The sequence below is a fragment of the Myodes glareolus genome, chromosome 9, assembly GCF_982192425.1.
Source record: "Myodes glareolus chromosome 9, mMyoGla1.1, whole genome shotgun sequence".
In the NCBI taxonomy this organism is placed as follows: domain Eukaryota; kingdom Metazoa; phylum Chordata; class Mammalia; order Rodentia; family Cricetidae; genus Myodes; species Myodes glareolus.
In genome coordinates, this window is record NC_142034.1 from 1,762,835 (window position 1) to 1,785,105 (window position 22,271).

The 22,271-nt window shown below is 57.5% G+C and overlaps 2 protein-coding genes across 3 annotated transcripts; one reads left to right on the top strand and one right to left on the bottom strand.

The window, feature by feature from the left end:
• The first annotated feature begins 381 nt into the window (after positions 1-381).
• Positions 382-9,149, top strand: Faap100 (FA core complex associated protein 100). 2 transcript variants are annotated; one of them, XM_048429366.3, is made up of 10 exons: positions 383-591; positions 691-809; positions 1,285-2,240; positions 3,402-3,558; positions 3,978-4,747; positions 5,435-5,571; positions 6,466-6,582; positions 8,344-8,430; positions 8,702-8,837; positions 9,012-9,149. In XM_048429366.3, the coding sequence occupies exons 1-9, from the start codon at positions 427-429 to the stop codon at positions 8,831-8,833; spliced, it is 2,640 nt and encodes an 879-aa protein (XP_048285323.3). In that variant the 5' UTR covers positions 383-426; the 3' UTR covers positions 8,834-8,837; positions 9,012-9,149. The 2 variants fall into 2 exon arrangements, 1 of the variants encoding a protein (XP_048285323.3); XR_015003376.2 differs by lacking the exons at positions 8,702-8,837; positions 9,012-9,149 and having other exon boundaries at positions 382-591; positions 5,435-5,627; positions 8,344-8,376.
• A 1,760-nt stretch (positions 9,150-10,909) lies between these two features.
• Positions 10,910-18,461, bottom strand: Fscn2 (fascin actin-bundling protein 2, retinal). The gene is made up of 5 exons (XM_048429368.3): positions 17,185-18,461; positions 12,319-12,475; positions 11,867-11,988; positions 11,255-11,422; positions 10,910-11,172 (listed from the first exon to the last, which is right to left on the bottom strand). The coding sequence occupies exons 1-5, from the start codon at positions 18,008-18,010 to the stop codon at positions 10,967-10,969; spliced, it is 1,479 nt and encodes a 492-aa protein (XP_048285325.3). The 5' UTR covers positions 18,011-18,461; the 3' UTR covers positions 10,910-10,966.
• Positions 18,462-22,271: the final 3,810 nt, after the last annotated feature.

The following is a 22,271-nucleotide window of genomic DNA, read 5'->3' on the forward strand; positions in this document are numbered from 1 at the left end:
GAACTGCTCAGTGTACGGAGCCACCCAACTCCAAAGAGCCCATCTATGTTGGTGTCACACCAAGTGTGGACACAAAACCGGGTGTGGCATACAACCTTACCCTTCCCTCTCACCAGGTAGTTTGGTCTGAGGCAAGGACCCCTCCCTGGGCCAGAGTGTACTTGAAAGACGGCTGCCCATCTGTGCGCCCTCAGGCTTCCCGCGTTCCTCTAAACCGCGGCTCTGTCCACCCAGTGTCTGCGCTCGGGTAGTGACAGGGCGTTCCTGCCAGCTCGCGGGACCGCAGAACCGCCCGCCCCGCCCCGGCCCCGGCCCCGCCTCCGCAACGGCCGCTTTACGGCGGAGGCCGCGCCGCGCTGTGGGCGGCCGTAAAGCCTGGAGGCGGTGCCGCCTCTCCCGGCTGAGCTCTGGCCCGGCGCCCGCAGGATGGCGGGCGCTTCCCCACGCGTGCACTACCTGTCGGACTTCTGCTGCCCGCTCGGAGGCCGGGCGGGGGGGAAACCGCATGTGCTGCGTCACGAGACGGAGGTCTTTCTGTCCACGGGGCGCGAGTTCGTCTATGTGTACGACCAGGAGGGCGGGATGCTGACGGTGAGCGGTGGGCGGGAGGGCAGGCGGGCGGGCGGCGCCCTTCCGAGGTGAGCCGGGGCCGCGCGTGCCCTCGCCTGACCTCGCTCTCCCGGCGCCCAGGCGGTGTACCAGTTTCCCGACCAAGTGTGGCACCTGCAGCTCCTGGCCACCCGCAGGGCGCTCTACGTCCTGTGCGCCCGGACTGGCATCTACTGTCTGTCGCTGGACTCGCAGAGCAGGTGAGGGGGCGTGGCCCGCACAGCTCCGGCCGGTCCCACGTCGGGTGGACCGGCACTCGGAGCCTCTGCGGGTGTGACCCTAGAGTGCCAGCCTCCGAGAAGTTCTTAGCTGTTGAGACTCAGGTAGTGCCGCCCGCAGCCAGGAACGCAACCGCTCTTGCCCTCGGGTGTCTGGGAAGACCTCAAAGCGGGTCTCAGAAAGAGGTGTCTCCTGTTGGTGGTGACAGCAAAGGCTGGTTAGCCATTGGCTTGTGCTGGGAAAACTCAAATACACAGCCCAGGTGCAACACTGGGATCACTCCCAGTGACGAGCGTTGTCTGTGGAGCCATGTGGTGCGTGTGACCTGCCGAATGGCCTGTGGGTGGATGCCTGTGATGTCTTCTGCCTAGCCTGCTCAGAGAAGGTCAGGTTATTGTTAAACATGACATGAGGCTCCCGCACCCAGTACTGACCGCTGTTGTGTTGTCCCTGAAGGTCTGTGACCCAGGCCTGTGAGGACAAAGAGGACGAGGCTCGCCCTTTCCCCGTGATCCATGTGGACCCGGACGCCTGTGTCCTCCCCGACCCCGCACTCTGTGCCTTCAATGTGCTGGATGATATGCTGGTCACCCTGGTCCAGGGCCCCACCCAGTGGAAGATGCAGCTGTTCGAGCGTCCCTGCCCAGGGGAGGAGCCTCGGCCTGGAGGCCAGCTGGGTGAGGTGGAGTTGTCCACCTGCACCCCTCCAGGTGTGGTGCCCGAGAAGCCTGCAGCCCCCAGCTTCCTGCCAGTGCTGTGCTGCGTGTTCCCACCAGGCTCCAGGGCGCCTCATGGTCACCCCGAGGGCTGTGGCTGCTTCATGCTAGAGGAGGCTCTCTTTGGTCTACTCTTCGGAGCTGACGCCACCCTCTTGCAGTCCCCTGTGATCCTCTGCGGTCTCCCTGATGGCCAGCTTTGCTGTGTGGTCCTGAAGGCCTTGGTTACTTGTGAGTTAGCCCCCGGTGACCCGAAGGTCCTGGTCAAGATCCTCCATCACCTGGAGGAGCCTGTGGTCTTCATCGGGGCTTTAAGGGCAGAACCGCGTGCTGAGGAAGAGGCGAGAGAGCTGCTGTCCGATGAGAACGTGCATTCTGACTGCCTGGTAGCCCTTGGCCACCAAGGCCGGACACTGGCTATCAAGGCCAGCTGGAGCGAGTTAGGGAATCTGGTGCCAGAACTTCGTGAGTACGACCTCCCAGGGCCCGTGCTCTGTGCCGCCTGTGGCAGGGATGGCCGCATGTACCACAGCACCCCCTCAAACCTCTGTGTGGTCGACGTGGCTCGGAGAGATGCTCCTTGGAACCTCGAGAAGCCAGACGAGGCCACAGGAGGTCTGCCCTCCATGCTGTGCCCGGCCAGCTTGAACATCTGCGGTGTCGTCACCCTCTGTGTGTCTACAAGGGCTTCTACAGGTACGAGGTGCCGTTAGATGTCACCCAGCCCTGGGACAGTCTCCCTGAGCTGTCCTTGCTCCTTGCTTTGTTCCTCGGTGAGACTTTTTCTAAGGCGGCAGATACAGGCCTGTATCACCAGGCCTGTCATAGACTAGTGGCTAGCTTCCTCCTGTCTCGGGGTCGAGGTACCTCTGCATGCGTGTCCTGCCTGGGACCGGGCAGCGTGCTGCTCTCGCTGAGTGTGCTCTGGCCACTCAGTCGAGTGCCACTCACAACATGTGGCTTGTGGGGTTGGTGTCAGAGCATCCCCCACAGCAGGCCTCAAATCAGGTCAGGCCAAGCCTCCCTGCATCCTCTGAGAGCTGGATGAGCCGCTTTCTCTGCTGGATGACCTGTTTATGAACCATTCAGAGGGTGTCTCGGAGTTCTCTAAGAAAGCTTTAGCTGGGTTTGCCTGACTCTGGGGTGAGAGGAAGGCACTCCCCACCCCCCAGCGCTTTCCCGTTAAGATCACCTGCTAGTATGTTAAATCTGCCGAAAATGCTTTACAGGAGGAAAATGCTTGGACGAGCCAAACCGCCACAGGGTCGGGGCAGGGGTGGGTATGGCTGTAGACCAGGGCACCTGGGCACTGACTTTCAGCTTCTAAACTGCCCACTCAGGGTTCAGGGTAAGAGCTGTGTTGGGAGTAGGGAAGCAAGCAGACCTTTGGCAGGGGCAGCCTCTATCCCCTCAGTGCCAAGAAGAAGGCAGGAGGCCGTGGCGGAGAAGCCAGGCTTCCTGAGATGTACTCAGAGAGGATGAGGTGAGCGTAGCTCGGCCTCCAGGGTACTTCTCTCTGAAAAGCCCAGCGGCCTTGCTCTATGTGGCCTGGTGCAGGCTGAGACACTTTTGAATGGTTAGATGCCTTGCAGTGTCCTTTGGCCCATTTTGTCCTGCCTGAGCGGGACCATGGCATCACATCTGGGCTGACATTGCCTCATGTAAGCAATTCAAAACGTGTATAGAGACCAGTGGTCACCTTCTCTGTCCAGCCCCTTGGTGTTGGCTTCCCCAGTCTCCCCCTGAGAACCTCATTTCTGGCCCTTTGCCAACCCCTTTCCTGGAGTCCAAAGCACACCCTGCTGAGCACGTGGCAGCTGCCCCAGACCTGCTGACTGGCCCTCATGTGTCCATCAGGTGGCACCGAGCTCCTGGCCCTGTCTTCTAAAGGGCGCCTGGTCTCCTGCATCCTGGACTTGAACTCTGAGGTGCCTGTGCCTGCCAAAATGGCTGTAGCAAATGCAGGCCAGAAAATTAAGGAGCTGCTCTTGGACATCGGTGATGTCTCTGAGAGGTGAGCTGTGGGCTCTGGCTCAAGCCGAGCCTGTGTCTTGTCCTTGGGAAGCAGCATCCTGGGTGACGCTGACCCAGGCTTGGCCGTCTGTGGGCCTTGCGGCCTTGTGACTTGTTGAGGATGTTCCCGTAGGCCTACCACCTGTCTGTCATACTGTCATTGTGGAATGTTGCAAAGGGAAAAGGGAGCCATTTGGGTGCACACAGGGTGCTTTGTAGGGCTAACTCATCTCTAATAGGCATAGGCTGGTTCAGTATCTCCATCCTGTCTTGCGTCCTATAGCCAAGCCTACAGATCAGGTCACAGGGAAAGACCTGCTCCTTGGACCTAGGAGCTGCTCCCATGCTCCGAGCTTTACCCAGATGCGGCTCCCTCTGCTGTGGTCTCAGTCTCCTGGGTGTCGTGTCTGTGCCTTGCAGAGTGTCCTTCCTGAAGAAAGCTGTTGACCAGCGCAACAAGGCCATAACAAGTCTCAATGAGGCCATGAATGTGAGCTGTGCCCTGCTGTCCAGCCAGGAGGGCGCCCGGCCCATCTCGTGCACCATCACCACCTCCTGGAGCTGCCTGGAGCTGCGAGACATGCTGATGGCCACCTGCACACTGGAGAACAATAGCAGCTTCAGCCTGGACCAGGGCTGGACCTTGTGTATCCAGGTGCTTACTAGTTCTTCTGCCTTAGACCTGGATGGGGCAGGCTCGGCTTTCACCTACACCATTCCAGTGGACAGACTGGGCCCAGGCAGTCGGCGGGAAGTGACTCTGCCCCTGGGTCCTAGCGAGAGTGGCGTGCTCGACCTGCCAGTGACCATGTCCTGCTGGCTCTACTACAGCCTCAGGGAGGTGGTGGGTGGGGCCCTGGCCCCCTCTGACCCTCTAGAGGCCCCCTATCTGGAGAAGCTCCCTCTCAACCTTCCTAAGCAAGAAGGTGTCTGCCTGCCCCTGTGCAAGCGCACGGTGGACATGCTACAGTGTCTGCGCTTCCCCGGCGTGGCCTCACAACCCGCGCAGGCGCCCTGCATGCCTGGCTCTGCCTGTGAGCCCGTGGAAACCTTCCTGAAGGCCTGCCAAGCCCCCGGCAGTGAGCCAACTGGCGCTGCCTCCCTACGGGCCAAGTACTTGCCTCCGTCTACAGCGTCCATCAGGGTGTCCGCGGTGCTCCTCAGAACCGCCCTGGAGGACGGTCACTCAGGTTGGTGGCACTACCGGCTGGCTTCACTTTGGCCTCAGGGCCCTGCAGCCTGTGGAAACAGGATGTTCCTCTCTCCCTGCGGCTCCTATGAGTTCTGCTGCATCCTGATTGTTGTAGGAGTCTTGTATCAGGTCCTATGTGTTTTTTAAAACCTGTGAGGAGGTACAACCTAAGCAGTGGCAGATGCCACCAAAGAACAGCTTGGTGAGTTCTCACACGTCGAGCACCAAAAGCTGGTCTGTCGAGATCTGTTATAACACTTGGCCTGGCTTTTGCTCCCACAGTGTGCTGAACTATTTGTATTGTTTGGTGCTGGGTCTGTGGCAGAAGTGTCCTGGTTGCTGGTGCCTCTGTGCTGCCACTGATGGATGTCGGATTGTGTGTCTGGCTTCACTCTGTCCTGGGGAGAGCTGAAGCCGTCTTGTACAGCATTTCTGTCTGTGCACCAGGGCACAGTTAGAACTGTAGCCTGTGCTGTGTAGGACCTCCCTGAGTGGGCTTCTAAGTCTGGATCCCTGATTTCCTGATGACCCCCTATGTCTCCCTGTCTCTCGGGTAACTGGCTTAGCTCCCTGCTTGTGGTAGGACTGTGGGCACTTGGGACACTTAGGTGGATTGGAAAGGCGACGTTTGAGGGAAGCCATACGGGTGCCATTTTACACTCCAGCGGGCGCCTTTCTCTTCCAGGCTTCCACCTGTGCAGCGCCACGCTGCAGTGGCTCCTTGCTGAGAACGCTGCTGCGGCTGTCGTGAGGGCCCAGACCCTGTCCTCCATCCAGGGCGTAGCCCCAGATGGTACTGATGTCAACCTCATTGTCCGTGAGGCAAGCAGGGGTCACTTCCGTGTTCTTGGGATGGGCCTTGGGGCCCTCAATCTTCGGTGGGTCCCTGGGCCATCGCTCATGGAGAATTACTCTAATCCGCCTCTCAGTCTTGTCTGCCCCACCAAGACTGGGTCCCTGAGAAGACCAGCCCTGTCTAATCCCTCACGGGCCCCGTTAGGGTCACAGTGGGCAATGAATACGGTATTGTTGGTTGACCATCCCAAGTCAGTAGCAGCTCACCTGCCAGACCACCAGAGGGTGACGGGCCCCTTTGAGGACCTTCAAGTGAGACAGCCCGTCCCCTCAGGCCTTTCCTTCTCTTTTTGGGGTCCTCCTAGCAGTCAGGATCCCCTGCAGTAGAGACTCTTGGAGAGTAAGCCGTGTCTGCCAAGAGCCGTGGGCCCTGCTCCCAGAACTCAGGGTATGTTAGTTATCAGACCGTGTCCTCCAGGCTCCTTACCTCACTGGCCAAGGCTAAGAATGGGCAGTGGTCCTGGCCAATGGACAGGGTCCGTGCTTACAGCCACATGGGGAACCATTGATGGCCAAGACCTTTCTGTAGCCCCCAGGCTCTGATCTTACGGCACTGTGTAAAGAGCAGGCTAGGGCTACCCAGCCTCAGCCTGTGGAGTCAGCACCATCAGGACCCCCTGGAGGGTGCTGAGAGACAGGCACTTTGGCCCTCACTTCATTCCTGGCATAGAGCCAAGCTTAGCTTAGGTCTGGGTACAGCTCGGAATGAGGTGGTTCCTACAGGACTGGATTCTGAGTCGTGCTGATATGGCTGCCCCTTATAAATAGGCTTTTTACTCTGGGTCTCCAGCCTTCCCACCTTTAAAATGCAAAGTGCAGCCCAGGTCTCGCTGCAGCCGCTCAGGGCCTCATGTGTTGCAGGTCGCTGTGACTGATTTGAGCCCCGCAGGGCCCATCCAGGCCGTAGAGATCCAAGTGGAGAGCTCCTCCCTGGCCAACATGTGCAGGGCGCACCACGCCATCATCAGACGCATGCAGGTACCGCAGCTAGCGGGGATGACGGCTACTGCAGCCAGCAGGGTGAGGGGCTGGGGAGCAGGCTCTGCAGGCGGGAGGCAGCCATCTGGGTTTTGTCTGTGGACCCATACGGCTGCCAGCAACATGGTGCCTTGCCACCTCTGCGCAAAAAAGACACTGCCTCCAGGGGTGGCGTCAGCCTGCGTCCCCTGAAAGTTCAGAAATGGCTGAGTCTGTGTCTGATCAGTCTGTCATGTCTGGGCTAAGCCCCACCTGTGGATCCTAGGCCAATAGGCTGTGAGTAGCTGGAACTGCCCAGCGAGGTCCTAGGTGCAGAAAGAACCGCTTGAGCATGGAGTCTCCCTTGGTGCCCATCCACATGGCTCTGTCCAGAGCACCCATCCCCCACCTGAGGCTGGCGTGGCCCAGGCTCAAGGCAAGGTCCGCAGGGGCCTCTGGCAGTTCTGCAGTTAGTTCTCAGCGGTAGCCTCCTTCAGCCTCACCCTGGAACCCGTCCCTGTGTGCCCTGGCATTGCTTCCCGAGCCAACAGGTGTTCTGTGAACAGGGGGCCAGGTGCCGGTGCTGGCTGCTCTCAGAGCTAAAAGGTCAGCCCTAGCACGTGACCCCAGTGATCGGTCGCCTCTTCCTGAGCCAGGTGTAACAGTAACCGGATGTAGCAAGGTTGGGGCTTCGTGTTCAGGCCCCATGCTGTAGACCACGAGCAGGGTTGTGTCCAAAGCAGTGGTGCCATCAGCCACCTCCAAGAACTTCTGCCACCTTTTGCCCCAATTCCCCATGATAAGGACACGGTCACGTAGGAGTAAGGCCACACTAGTGACTTGGTCCTCTGCAAAGACCCCGTTTCAAAAAAGCTGCCTTCAGAGAAACTCGGGTTAGGACTTGGTTTGTGATTTCAAGGGGACACAGTCGATCCTTGGTAGAGAATCACATGGCGCAGCTGCTCCCTAGACTGCAGGGCAACTTCAGTCAGCCAAACACCGCCATGGTCCACAGGAATCTCCCACAACCACCAGGACCTTGCCCTGATGCTAGCTTCCCCATAGACAGCATTCTCCAGGACCCTAGGTGGATACTCAGCCTAGGCAGGTCTGTCTCCAGGAGCCTTTGCTCATATCTGGAAAGGCCATTTAGCAAGCTGGACTGCTTTCAGGATGCGAGAATGAACGCCCAGCCCCAAATGAGCCTGCAGAGGGGATGAGCAGACGGGTTCTGCCTAAGGCCCAGCCCAAAGTCTGCCTGAGCCACAGAAGTGAGATTGGGTTTAGATGTAAAAGGGTTTAAAGGGGCTCTTTAAGCTGGGCTTTGTGGCATACAGTCCCAGCACTTGGGAGGTAGAGGCAGGAGGATCTCCATAAGTTCGAGGACTGCCTGGGCTGTTATATAGAGAAGCCCTATCTTAAAAACAAAGAAAAAAGGGCCCTTTGTTCAGGCCTAGTGGTACATTCCAAAATCCTAGCAGTTGGTAGTTAGTGGCAGTAGGATCAGGAATTCAAGGCCAGCCTAAGCTTCATAGCAAGTTTGAGGCTCCTCTGAGTTATTTAAGGCCCTGACTTAATCTCCAGAAATGTCTTTCTTAGTTGCTGTTGGTGGGGCTGTTGCTGCTCTGAGGAGGAACGTCCTGGGGAGCAGGGTGGGACAGATAAGGAGTGGTCATCGTGTCCCTGCGACCCGAGGGACGTGAAGATCTAGCCTCTGGACTCAGGCATTCGCTCTGGGAAGCATCCTCCAGTTCCCGCCCCCCCAACCCTTCTGTCCCCCAGACTATGGTCACAGAACAAGCTGCCCAAGGCTCCAGCCCACCAGACCTCCGAATGCAGTATCTGCACCAGATCCACGCCAACCACCAGGTGAGCCTCAGTTCCTGGGTATGAGGAGTGTCCCCAGATGACGTGTAGGGAAGACAGGACTTGGGGGACACCAGCCACGTGTCCCCCAAGTCCTGGGCTGGGTTCTCTGGATGGGGTCAAGATATATAGGGCCATGTCCACTTTCTGCTTGCCTGGCCGTATCCATGTGGTTGTGTGTCACATATTTAAGGCCCCGTGACCCATCCATCCCCTCCCAAGCACAAGGTGTTCCTAGGTGAGGCACGGGCTGAGCTGTGCCGCCTGTCCGCAGGAACTGCTTCGCGAGGTGCAAAGCCTGCGTGACCAGCTGTGCACGGAGGATGAGGTCAGCTCCTACGGCACAGCCCAGAGGCTGCTGCAGGTTTACAAGCAGCTCCGCAACCCTAGCCTTGTCCTGTTGTGACCAGGTATGTCCTAGTCCCCTGTCCGCACGTCCTTCGTGGTTCTGCCCGGGTGGGGAAGGATACCCTGATTCCCTGGCTCAGCCAGGAGAGCTGAAAACGAGGGGTGTGAGGTAGATTCAGGCAGTGTCTGAACCCACGAGGCTTGGCCGGCTCTCATGTCTTTCTCCTCCCTGACAGCTGCTGGCCAGCTTCTCCTCACTGCAGGACACACTCCAGGCTGAGTTCCGGGGCCCGTCGGGCTGCACCCCTCCACTGGAACCTCTGTACCTCCGATGGAAAGGATCGTTGCCCAAATACTTGGGCCATGGAGACACAGGGTTACTGGAGTTCAGACTGCAGGGTGTGGGACTGTTCAGCTGACCCCACCACACCCCAGGAGCACTGGCTGCCTCTCTGGAGCCACCAGGGGGCAGAGTGCTCACTGCAACCAAAGCACAAAGACCGTGGGAGGGCTCCCCTAAGCTCCCACTGCCCGAGCTGCCTCCTCCCCCCGCCGGGCCGTGCCCTGCTGCTGGTGCTGTTTTCACGCGGGAGGAGAGCTGCTGTGAGTGCCGACAAGCTGCCCTCTCCTGATGTCCCCCGTGTCAGCCGGCGTCTGCTCCCTTCCCGCCTCTCACCCTCTTCAGAGTCCACTGTGCTCTGTGCAGGTGGTGGGCAGCCCTTCCCAGCTACCCTCCCACAGGGGCTCCTGTGGCCCCTTGGGGCCCGAGATCTGCACCTCAAGGTCTGGACACTGAGCTGCCCGTTGTGTCACAGGGTATTTACATGGGTGTTTGTTCATCCTCCAGAACAGAGTCTTCCATGGAGGAGGCAGTTAGGAGATGGAATGGCCTCTCCTGACACCGCCCAGTGTCTGTACAGTCTTTTGTAACAAGGTGCTCACCGCCAGGGTGGCCGGCTTACCTCACCTGCTGGCCTGCTAAGAGCCCTGTCCGTAGCTGGTCCCTAAGTCTACCCTTGCCACCTCCCGCGTGGGAGCCTCTAACTGCGTCGTAGTGTGCATGAGTGTCTGCTCTGAACAAGTTAGAGAGGCTGGGTCAGCCCACAGGACGGACAGCCTGCCTGTTAGCAGAGAGGGTCTCCCGGGCTGAGCTGGCTTCTGTCTGTCACAGCCAACATTTTCTGGTCCACAGAAATTGCCAGGTTTGTCTCCAGCCTAAACTCCAGTAGGTTGGGAGCCGAGGCATGTGTCCTCAGGGATTGCTGGTGATGTCACCTCATCAGCCTCCCTGGGCCTCTGGACACAGACCCACATCTGGACTTGGACTTGTTGTTCTTGGCACTGAGATTTGGTAGGGCCTGGCACCAGGCTCAGACGGTTGACAGAGCTGAAGAAATATCAGGCTTAACTGGAGAATCTCATTTGAGTGTGATCATGGAGTCAGAGCCACCATATTTCAGCTGGGTCCCCCAGTCTTGTCCAACACCTGTGTGCCGTCCCCCATTCATGCCAGATAATGCCTGACGTCCATGACATCCTAAACTCCAGCAGGCCGTGGGACCACCAGGTTCTGAGACCTAGCACACTCGGGCAAGCCGCTTAGGTCAGCTCCAAGAGTTAATAGGGATATGTCCTGATGTGTGACCCTGGTCTCTTCGGGTAAGCGAAGGGTGGGTGGGGGTGGGGGTCCAGCCATAACTTCCTTCCCAGCATGCCTCCTGCCTTTCCTGGCAGCTATACATTGCCTCCCCACCCCAACGCACTCTCTGGCTGAGTGACGACTTCTTGTCTTAGACTTGCAGCTCTCTGTGGGTCTCATTTGCCCTGGGTAGTTGGAGAGCACTTTAGGGCCCCAAGCAGGATCAGGTCAGCCTAGGTTAGGATGGCCTTCCTTAATCTCTGACCCAAAGCCTAGCAACTGCTGGAGCGAGGTGAGGCGAGGGGTCGGGTCAGGCAGCCCCCACTTAGAGCCATGGCCCTTCCCCTTAGGTCCGTAGAGGATGAGGAGAGCCTTGCTTGAAAGGGCAAAGGCTTTCCTACGAGTGAAGTCCCAGTGCTGAGCAGACAGAACCCTGAGACTTTAGGGTTCATACCCTTCCCATTACCAAGCTGGGCGGCGCAAGCCCACAGCAGCTGCGCAACAAAGGTTTAATGCTGAGTTGGTGGGGCTCTGGGGTCAGCCCCTGAGTCCTCAATATTCCCAAAGAGCTTCCCCCATAGGCAGGTCCGCGTCAGCACGCAGCAGCCCTGAAGCTCCGCCACACAGGTACTTGCCACTGAGGGCGCGGATGGCGAGGCGGCCACGCTCTCGGAACTCAAAGAGGAAATCCTCCGCCAGGTCGCCGTCACTGCACACGCTCCCGTGGCTGCCAATGTACCAGAAGCCAGCTCCGCGGCCTGAGGGCAAGGCTGGAGGTCGGCGGGGCCCGGACATCCCCTGCCCCCCGCCATTGCCTCCCCGCACTCTGTGTTCCCACACCTCTGATCTGATAGGCGCCATCCCTGAAGCTCAAGTGGAAGACATCGTAGGTGGAGCGGTTGGTGTCCAGCTGGTTGGATCCCCGGCGGTGGCAGACAAAGCCATCCAGGCCGCGCAGCACCAGGATGGGTCGGTTGATGAGTTTGAGGATGAACAGCTCGTCTTCGCCTGGGGGAGAGGGCGGAGTGAACCACGGAGTGAACCACGGAGTGAACCACGGAGTGAACCACGGAGTGAACCACGGAGTGAACCACGGAGTGAACCACGGAGTGAACCACGGAGTGAACCACGGAGCGAACCACGGAGCGAACCACGGAGTGAACCACGGAGTGAACCACGGAGTGAACCACGGAGTGAACCACGGAGTGAACCACGGAGTGAACCACTCCTGCCCCTGGCTACCATATGCAGGCTGCGGACTTGGGGGTCTGGGGGTCCCTAGGCGTTGCTAATGTACAGGTGTTGGGAAAGCACCCAGGGTTCCCCAAAGACAGTAAAGGAAAAGACACCCTGGATCTGACTTCTTCCCTGACGAATGAAATGGGGAGGGACCTCAGATGCACTGATGGAGGTGGGGGGTTGCCCAACTTACAGAACGCAGAGAGTGCTCACCCACAAAGTCACTGATGGCGGCCAGCTGCCCGTTTTTCTTCATGCATACATAACGACCGTTGCTGGCTTTAAGTGCCACCCGTCGGCCGTGCCATTCCATTTCAAACATGGTGTTGGCAGAACTGAGGGAAGGACAGGCAATATCTCAGAGAGAGGGAAGCAGAATTTGGTCCCCTTTTCCTCCATGGGTTCCAGGGATGAGATGGAAGCCTGCCCTCCGCAGAAACACCCATGGCCAGTGGGAGCTACTCCCCACCCCGGTGAACATTTGCTATTCTCATAGCTCAATGTGCACATGCCTCCAATTCCGGCACTCGAAGGCAGAGGCACCTCTGGGCTGGAGGCCAGCCTGGTTTATATAGTGAGTTCCAACCCATCCAAGGGTAGTGATGGTGGTGTTTGTGAGTGCCGGTGATGGCCGTGGTGACAGAGACAGGGACCGGTGCACTCACACTTGTGTGGCTGTGGCCTGAAGGCCCCCGTGAGTGACCAGGGTCCAGTAGCCCCCAGTGCTGGAGTAGAAGGTAGACTTCTTTGTCTCCTGGTCAATTTGCATCAGGAAGGTCTCATGGTCCAGTTCTTCATCCTGATTGGCTGAGACATTGATTCCTGGAGGGAGAAGACAGTGAGGCTCCTCACAACTCCTGGGAGGCAAGAGATGGGGAAACGTGCTTTGGGAGGCCAAGAAGCCAGAGGGAGTCTCAGCTAGAGCTCTCATGTGTCAGAGCAGCTCTGCCCAGGAGCATCCCAGTACCAGCGCACCCCACACGTGGACTCTAAAGCATGGATTCTTGGCCCAGCTCCTGCCTCACCCCTTTGGATAGTACCTCATGCCCGTTCTGCTTGTAGCAGCAGTAATCTGCTCGCTGCTGCTCTCTGGACCCAGGATCCACAGCAGCCCGTTTATAATTCACTCTTAAGCTGCTGGGGGCAGGGGGGCTCTGACCTTCCCCCTGAGGTGACCTAGATCAGAGCCAGGGACTCGGAGCCTACCGGCCGCCCACACAGGAGCCCTAGGGAAAGGCAGGCTGCCCAGGGCCCGCCCAGGGTTTGTGTAATGGAACAAGTGTTCCGTGTCCTGGCTCAGCATGCAGGCGCTGAAGCCTCCTCAGGATCATCCCTAAGCTCTGGTCCCCTCCCACAAACCCATCAGGTTCCTGGCAACCGGATACTCAAGAGTGTGGCAGGTAGAACCTCCATGAGCCCCAGGGCTCAAGGGGTAACAAGTGAGGAGGGAGGGACCAAGCCTGAAGGTGGGGCCACATCGGAGCCTGCCCTGCCGGAGAGGGGGGAAACAACCACAGCGACTCCTAGTGGAGACACCGAGACCTGTGAGATCTACCGCCTCCCTCTAGCTCCCGGAGACTGTGCCCAGGCACATTCGCCCTAAGGATCACCGCTTCGATGCTGAAGAGCAGCTAGCCTATCCCAGGAAAGGGCCCAGCAGTGTGTTTGGTTTTGGTTTGGTTTGGTTTTTTGTTTTAGATTCTATTTATCAGGGATACAATGTTCTGACTGCGTGTATCCCTGCAGGCCAGAAGAGGGCACCAGATCTCATTACAGGTAGTTTTGAGTCACCATGCAGTTGCTGGGAATTGAACTCAGGACCTCCGTATGTGAATCCATATGTGAGAACAGCCAGTGTTCTTTCCTCTGAGCCATCTCTCCAGCCCCCAATAGTTTGTTTTTAAGTTTTTGTTTTTTCAAGACAGGTTTCTCTGTAGCTTTGGAGCCTGTACTAGAACTAACTCTTGTAGACCAGGCTGGCCTTGAACTCACAGGGTTTATTTTTATGTGCATGAGTGTTTTGCCTGTGTGTATGTCTGTACCACTTGTGTGCAGTGAACTCAGAGATCAGAAGAGAAAGTCAGATCTCCTGGTCCTGGGAATCAAACCTGGGTCTTCTGTCTCTCCAGACCTGGGCCCGACCATCTTTTTTACTGACCCCATCCCTGCCAGCTTCATCCTCGTAGTAACAATTGCTGAGCTGGACAGCTGGAACCAAGGCCACCCCTAACCTCATGAACCAACCCACATGGCGAACAGAAGTCAGTGGGAAAGTCTGGGTAGTGAGTCTCCTGGGTGAATGCTATCGGCCGCAGGACAAGTGGCCTTTCAACAAAGCCTCTTGCAGGGACAGAGGGCAGAACCAGGTCAAAGGGCTTTAGCTGGGCAAGCTAACTAACACCATCCATTGTCTTCAGCCACTGCCACATGTGCTGTGTCCCCATATCACCCTCCTCTGCAGACAATGCTACCAAACATCTTCCTCCTCATGGTCACCTGCTTCTAGGGAGCTGACCCGGCAGTGGGCAGTCCCAGAGTCCAGACGGCCTGGACGGTGGGTGTGGGGCATGTCTGGATTCGTGAGAGGGGCTGAGTCTGTTGCCAGCAGAAGCAATGTTCGTAGCTGCTCTGCACGTGAGCCCTGCTGTGACTGCGAGGGCAGGGACGGGCTGGCGGAGGCTGTGGATGGGGCAGTAAAGAAGTCCGGTGGGAGAACTGCTCGTTGGAGACTCATAGGCAGCTCCTGACTCGGAGACAAGTTTGGGGCCAGGACAAATAGACCCAAATCTACTGCTCAGACTACCTTGAACCCAGAATCACTTCTACCCAGACACATCGGTCCCAAGGCTGGAACAGCTGGCAGCATCACCAGCCCAGGGTAGCAGAGATGAACACTCAGTGCTTAGGAAATCACCCATGAAAGGGAGGGGCTCACAGCAAGCTCGTCAACATGCAGAAAAGAGGTCAGTGAGGCGGCTTAGCAAGACAAGGTGCTCGCTGCGAACGCCTGACAATCTGGGATTGGTCCCTGGAATTCATGTAAAGGTGGGTGGAGAAAAATGACCACACAGAGCGAATGCTTGTGCCTCTCTCTCTCTCTCTCTCTCTCTCTCACACACACACACACAATTTTATTAATGTTTTTCAAGGCAGGGTCTCACTATGTAGCTCTGGCTGTCCTGAAACTCACTGTGTAGACCAGGCTGGTCCCAAACTCACAGAGATCCACCTGCCTCTGCTTGAAAGTACTGGGATTAAAGGTGTGCGCCACCACACCCAGCTAATAATAAAAGTTAAAAGACTAAAAAGCAGGCTAGAGAATCGGCTCAGGGTTTAAGGACATTACATTCTTGCAGAGGACCTGAGTCCTGTTCTCAGCGCCCTTACCCAGTGGTCTACGGCCACCTATACCTAGAATTCTAGATGGTCCGACACCCACTCTGGCTTCTGCAGGCAGCAGCGCTCACGTGCGCACACCACTTCCGTGCTCACACCCATCCTGTGCATGCATTTTACACATACCTTTTTAAAGGCTGAAAAGTGACCCACACAGACACGATCCTACCCAGTGCCCTGACTAGCAGATCCACCAGCTTTTTTCTTTGGTGCTGGGAATGGAACTCAGGGTGTTGTACACATGAGGCCAGTGCTCACAGAGTTATCTCCCCAGCCCCGCATCCCACCACCTCCACCGACTCCCAAGCCTCCACCATCACCATCACAGGCCCTACTGCCGTCATTACGGTCGCCATTACTACCACCACCACCTCCATCACCATCTCCAGCCCTCTACCATTTCCCCCATTACCGTCTTCACCTCTGTCCATCACCATCTCTACCGCTTTCACCCCTCCGTCACCGTTAACAGCACCACCAGCCCCCATAGCTCGGCCATCAGTGTTGACTCTACCATTGGCACCCTCCTTCCGGAGTCTCTGTTACAATCCATCCATGTCCATCCCCCCCTCTTTCTCTTCCTTCTCCTCCTCCCCCGGGAAGGACTCCACCACCACTGCCCCAGCTAGCTTGCTTAGCTAAGGACCGTGGACATCTGAGCCTTCTCCGGGCCAGATGGTGTGGCTGGACAGCAGGACTGGTGTTGGGGAAGAGGGCCACATGCTGGTGACTACGTCTGCCGTTGCTCCAGACTGGCCTGAAAGCCATGACTACATCTAGAGGTCCTCGGCAGGCTGGCCTCCCACATGGGTGGTCCCTGACCATCCGGAGAGGACATAAGGTGCCCGAAGAGACTGGCTATCTACATACTATAGCACTGGCGTGATCGGCTCATAGAGACTGGTTATCTACATACGATAGCATTGAGCATTGGCGTGATCGGCTATGAGACTGGTTATCTACATACGATAGCACTGGTGTGATCGGCTCATAGAGACTGGTTATCTACATACTATAGCAGTGAGCATTGGCGTGATTGGCTCATGAAGACTGGCTATCTACATACTATAGCAGTGAACACTGGTGTGATCGGCTCTTGGAGACTGGTTGTCTGCATACTATAGCAGCTAGCATACAGGCTCATGGGCGCTGCCCTTTCTCTGGCAAGTGCTGGCATAAAGGGGTCTAAGCGAGTAGGGAGGGGCGTTCCCTGTCTCACATCCTCCTTTGGGCTTAGAGAGCTCTCAGGTCAGGGTGTGTCTCAGCACCTGGGGTGCATGAGCCCAGACCCCACGATGAAAATAATTCTACTTTCTGGCCTGGACCAGGGTTATGCCAGTAGCCTAGGGCCTCTCGAACCTCTGACTTCCTCATGAGGCAGTAGGAACACTGTGTTTACCCCAAACTACTCAGGTGTCACACAAGTGACCAGTGGCCAAGCCACACCCCGCAGGTGGAGATGGCGCCTTTGCCCTAGAAGCACAGGTCCCAGGCAAGGTTGCCTTGGCTTGTGTCTGCTAACACTGAAGATAACCGTGAACTCTCCCACTCCTGGAGCACCACAAGGTTCCCGTTGGTCTGCCGATGCCTCACCACACCTCTCCAGTCTTAGAGACAGCTGCAGCCCAGCGGGCAGCGGGCATTCGCCAGGTGTCCAGAGAGTGATGAGCACTCCTGGAGACAGCAGCCCTCAGTGGGCTCACGTGCTTACCCTGTCTGTGGAAACACCCATCTCCAGTGGACACACACACACTCCGGCACATGTGAAATACACAACACAATGTCAGCTGCACACACACACCCCAGTATATGTGACACACGGCACAATATCAGCTGCACATAGACACACGCACACACAATGTCAGCTGCACACAGATGCACACACACAACCCAGCACACGTGGCACACACGTGTGACACACGACACAATGTCAGCTGCACACAGACACACACACCCCCAGCACATGTAGTACAGAACACAATGTCTGCTGCACACAGATATACACACACACAACCCAGCACATGACACACGGCACAATGTCAGCTGCACACGGATACACACACACACAACCCAGCACACATGGCACACACGTGTGACACATGACACAATGTCAGCTGCACACGGATGCACCCTACCTTGCCTCACAGAGACATAGCGATGGTTGGCAGCCACCAGCACCACCTGTGGATGACTTTGCTCCAGGTCGAAGAGTTCATCCTTGCCGGGCCTCGTGTTGCGGCCAGCCTTGAGTGTGCCGGCAGGTCCCACGGGTGCCAGGTAGCGGCCATCGCAGTCCTTGAAGGCCAGCTTGCCCGCCTTAAACTCTAGCGTGTAGCAGGCACGGGCTTCGGGCTCCCAGACAAGGCGGCCGTCACTGCGCAGATAGCGGCTGTCGTAAGACTTGAGGCTGTACCGCCTGCTCTGGAAAATGAGGGTGAGCAGCGCATCCACCCCCCACGGCATGTCGCCATCGGCTGCCATCTCGTCCTCCTGCAGACACAGGTGCACGTAGCGCCGACGGCTCACGCTCAGCAAGTGAGCCTGCGGGTGGATGGCCAGGTGCACAGTCCACAGCTCCGCCGGGGAGATCGCCGTCGCAAAGCAGGACAGTTGGTCCTCTGTTCCACCGAAGAAGCGACCGTGCGGCTCCGACTGGAGTACCCAGCGCCCGTCAGGCTGCGGCAAGACCAGGAAGCGGCAGTCACGGCCTGGCCGATCCATCTCACAGGCCACACGCCCATCTTCTTCTGCTGACAGGTAGCGGCCCAGGTGGCTGCTGCGGAACAGCACGGCGGTGCCCTGCCCTGGGTCAGGCTCCAGGACCCACGTCTGCTTCCTCTTGAGGCTGGACGCTGAAGCGTTGACCTTGAAGCCAAAGCTCTCTGCTGTGAGATAGCGGTTGGCATCGTTGACGAGGCCAAACTGGATCTTCAGCACCTGGTGCAACCCGTTGGTTGGCATCTTTGAGGCTAATCACGTTGCTTCAGAGACCTGGGACGCTCTCTCTAAGTGTTCAGGGGCCCTGTGGCCCCCCCGGAGGCCCGGCTCTGTTTAGCTGGCCCTTGGCCCCCAAGCCCAGCCAGTGACATGGATACTACCTGCTCCAACGCTGCCTCTGTCTTGTGGCCTTGGCCACCCAGGCAGATCTTACATGGCCAGTGGGCAGCCGAGGGCGGGTGAGGGGGGCAGATCAGAGACGCACCGGCTTAGAAGGAGTAGTCACTGGCTTGTACCCACAGCTTGGATTTCAGAGACTCCTGGATAGCACCAGGGCCAGAGCCTGAGGCCCAGCAGGACAGGAGCAAGACTGAGCACCTCCTTGTCCTCACCCACGGCCCCTTAGGTCCTATATCCTATTTTGTGGATCCCACTCCTCTTAGCTTCTCTTCTTACTGCCTCTTGCTTCAGGGCCTTCTACCCCCCAGCTCAGACCCCCAGCCCAGCCCAGCTCTTTCCCAAGGCAGAAAAAGCAGCCAGTGGAAAACTCACAGCAGGGCGGCAACCTGATCTCAGCCCTCCACCCTCAGCCAGATCCTCTGCAGGATCCAATTACTGCATCTCTGATTCCTGCTGCCAGGAGCAGGAAGGCCCCCTGTAGCATGCAGCCCGCAGCAGCATCCTGGCCCATGGTTCCTACCCTCATGTGTGGCCCTGGGTCTGACGCTGTCCCTGTTTGTGGGCTAGAAGGCAGCAGGAAGGACCAGTAGTAAGGCTGGGACACCCTGACCAGGGACGGCCGTGCGGAGACAGGCAGTGTGTCCTGATGTTCCTGGTCCTCTAGGTTTGGGAAGAGCAGGCTAGGGAGACCATGTGATGCTCACATTCAGGACTGCCTTGTGCGGGAACACACCCTGTAGCAGGCAAAGAACCAGGGTGTACCAGGGTTCCTATGTACTCTGCCAACTATTGGGGTGTGATGTTTTTCCCTTCTATGCAGGGGACTCAGGATAATCTAGCTTCAAGGGCCTTCAGCAGATTTGGGGACCCCATTACTGCTGCCTAGATCAGAGGGGGATACGGGCTGGACTTGTAACCTTTACAGACTTGAGTACAGGGGGCTGTGTGGGGCACAGTCTCCCCCATGTTTCCAAAAGAGAGGGGACAGGGCGTACACTTGTTCAGATTCTGGAAGCTGGCCACCCATGACCCCTGGCTCCTTTTCACCCCAGGGATCCGCTGGCTGCACCCTCTCCATCCAGTATCTGAGGAACCTTGGAGAACTTCAGTGGTCCCGCTCAGTTTTACCCCACGTTCCTGTGTGCTGCACCTGCCTCAGGGGACCAGAGCCAAGCAGGGAACTGGAGCTGCCTGTCCTGGGCCTGAGCCAGAACTGGTGTCTTCTTCCTCATAAAGGTGCGTGACTGTTGTGGACTGGGACGCTCATAACAGCCTGTGAAGGCCTTCCTGGGGGTCAGTCACAGGAGGATGTGGAGCGCTTCCGGCCACGGCCCCAGTCCTGTCATCTTCCTGGGCTCTTCACCCTCGGGCGGCCATGGTCAGGGACTTATACAGGGACAGACAGAGCGTGCAGAGGGTGAAGCAGAGCCATCCAGCACATGAAAACACTGAGGAGGGAAGGGAACGGGCCTCAACAGAGAACTCAGGGTAGGACACACGACAGCGTGTGCACACTCTCCCCTGTGACCACACCCGTGGATGAGGCACCAACTGAAAGTGTGGTCAGGTTGTGTGCCAAGTACTGCCCTAGAGACAGTCTGGGGTGACGTGATGTCCGTGCAAAAGCCCCAAGTTCCCAGGCTGTATCCATGCTGAGACGTGTCCCGAGCTTGGAGCAGGCCCACGTCAGTTGGGTCCCAGCGGCTAGTTCGGCTGGTCTGTGAGGGGGAAGGCTGGGAGCCAGCTGTGCTCAATGTGGCCCAGCCAGGCTGCAGAGGAGCCCTGGGTGTCTAGTCCCTCTGATTGGCATAATGGCTTCATTAGCCTGACTGGTGCTGGCAGGATTCACCGGCATCAGGTGCCTAGCGGGAGGAGGTCTGGCCGCCAGGCACTAAGTGGCCTGGCTCTGGACAGTCTCCTGATAATAGAGCCAGGAGTGTAGGTGGCTGCTCGGTTTTGGGACACTCCCCCCCGACAGCCTCAGGTGGAGCAGAGCTATTGGCATTGATGTTTGTGTGACAATGAGGGCCTCCTGGGCTCCAGGGTGCGTGAGGAGGGTTTCCTAGGAGGGAGGCGGCTCTCCTGGGTCTCACCATCCAGATCTTCACTGCGGTCTCCAAAGGATGACTTTCAGTTCTCGATCCCATCAGGGGTTCTGTCATGGAATAGGTGATGCCTAAGTGTCTGACTGATGTTGGGTCTTGTTCCTGTGTTATGAGCTGCGGCTCTGTGGGAAGTTGTGCTGCTGTGGACAGTTCTGGGTAGCGAACGTGTCTGTATTGGTGTGTGTGACGGTTCACAGGGAGAGGGGCTGGGCTGAATCATTGTAGTCACCTGGTGAGCCAGCCCAGCCTCTGAAGATGCTGCCCCAGACACCAGCTCAGAACCCTCTTATGGATGCTGGCATGACCCGCTTAAAGGCTCCCGTTCAGGGTTTAGGTCATATTCCAGCTACACACAAGTCTATGGCAGGCTTGATTCTCTGGTCCGTCTTCAGGGTACTGAGATGATAGAAAACACACTTTTCTTTTTCCTTTTTTATAATCTTTATTTATTCATTTAATTTTTATGCATGTTGGTATTTGACCTGTGTGGGAAAGTTGGAGCCACTGGAACTGGAGTTACAGACAGTTGTGAGCTGCCACATGGGTGCTGGGAATTGAACCTGGATCCTTTGGAAGAGCAGCTAGTGCTCTTAATCACTGAGCTATCTCTCCAGCCCCAATGCACACCCTTTATTATTATTAATATTACTATTATTTTTCAAGACAAGGTTTCTGTGTAACAGCCCTGGCTGTCCTGAAACTCGCTCTACATATAGAACAGATGACCTCAAACTCACAGAGATCCATCCGCCTCTACCTCCCAGGTGCTGGGAATAAAAGCGTGAGCCACTGGCTTGCACACCTCTTCTTTTGGGCCCACGTATGTATCAGACACCACGTATGTGTCTGACACCGTGGCCTGTCCAGGTCGCACGCTGGGAACGTCCTCTCTAGGATGCCATCTATCCACCCTGAGCCAGCTAAAACCAGAGGGGAGGATGGTATGCCCAGTGTGTGCCTGCCTGGCGCTACTGCACAGGTCTGGGCCCCGATGTCAGATAACCACCTGATGCACCAACTTCACATGTACGTCTTGGTGGAGCAGCACCTCTGACGGACTCTGAGAGGCCACTGGGGTGAGCAATGCCCCAACCCCAACTTCAGAGAGCAGCACACTGTGAGGGGACCCAGCAGAGGGCCATTCTAACCTGAGTCTGAAAGGCAAGGGTCACCTCGGCAGTTAGCCTGGCTATGGCAAGGGTAGGGGCTGAGTTGAGACCCTTCTCCATGAGAGTCCAGCTTGGGGCAGGGCAGAGAGTACCCTGAAGGCCCCCAGACTCAAGGTACTCACCATACACCTAGCTCTTAGGAAGCCTCTCTCTGAGTGCTGGGGGAAGGGTCTCCCTGACCACTAAAGGGACTCTCTGCCCTAGTCCCCAAACCTGCCCCCGAAAGTGTTAATAGTACCCCAGAACCAGATAAATCCCCACCCCCATCTAGATTAGCCCAACCTGGGTCTCCTGCCAGCGTGCTCCCTACTGCCATGGCAACCAGCATGTGGGCCAGGCTGGGTGCCCAGCAACGCTGATGCTGGTGGTGTGAGCTGGCACAGGTTTGTCAGTGGTGGGTGTTCCCCTCTTGATGGCCCAGAGCCCTGGAAACTGGGAAACAGCTGGACAGACCTGTGGCCAAGGGCTGGCCTTTCACAGCCCTTCAGGGGAACCAGAAAACCCCAGGACTTCACCCTTCCAGAGATGCTCCCCAGCCCCACCCCTCAGCCGCGGCAAAGGTTCAGATCTCTACCCTGTCTACCCCTTGGCCCTGCAAAAATGACAGGCTACTCAACTGGCACCATACTGCCCAACATTGCCCACACCTTGACTGTCTCACCCTTGTGCAGGGCGCTTGCCCAGGATCCAGTTTGGCAGAGGCCCAGGCCCCGCCTCCTGCCATTCTCTCCCTCCCTGGGCTCTTGAATCAATTTTTCATGCTGGGCTTTCTGCAGTTCCATTTACACAAGGCAAAGTGGGAGGGGCTCGCATCATGGGCTCTTCCTAGGC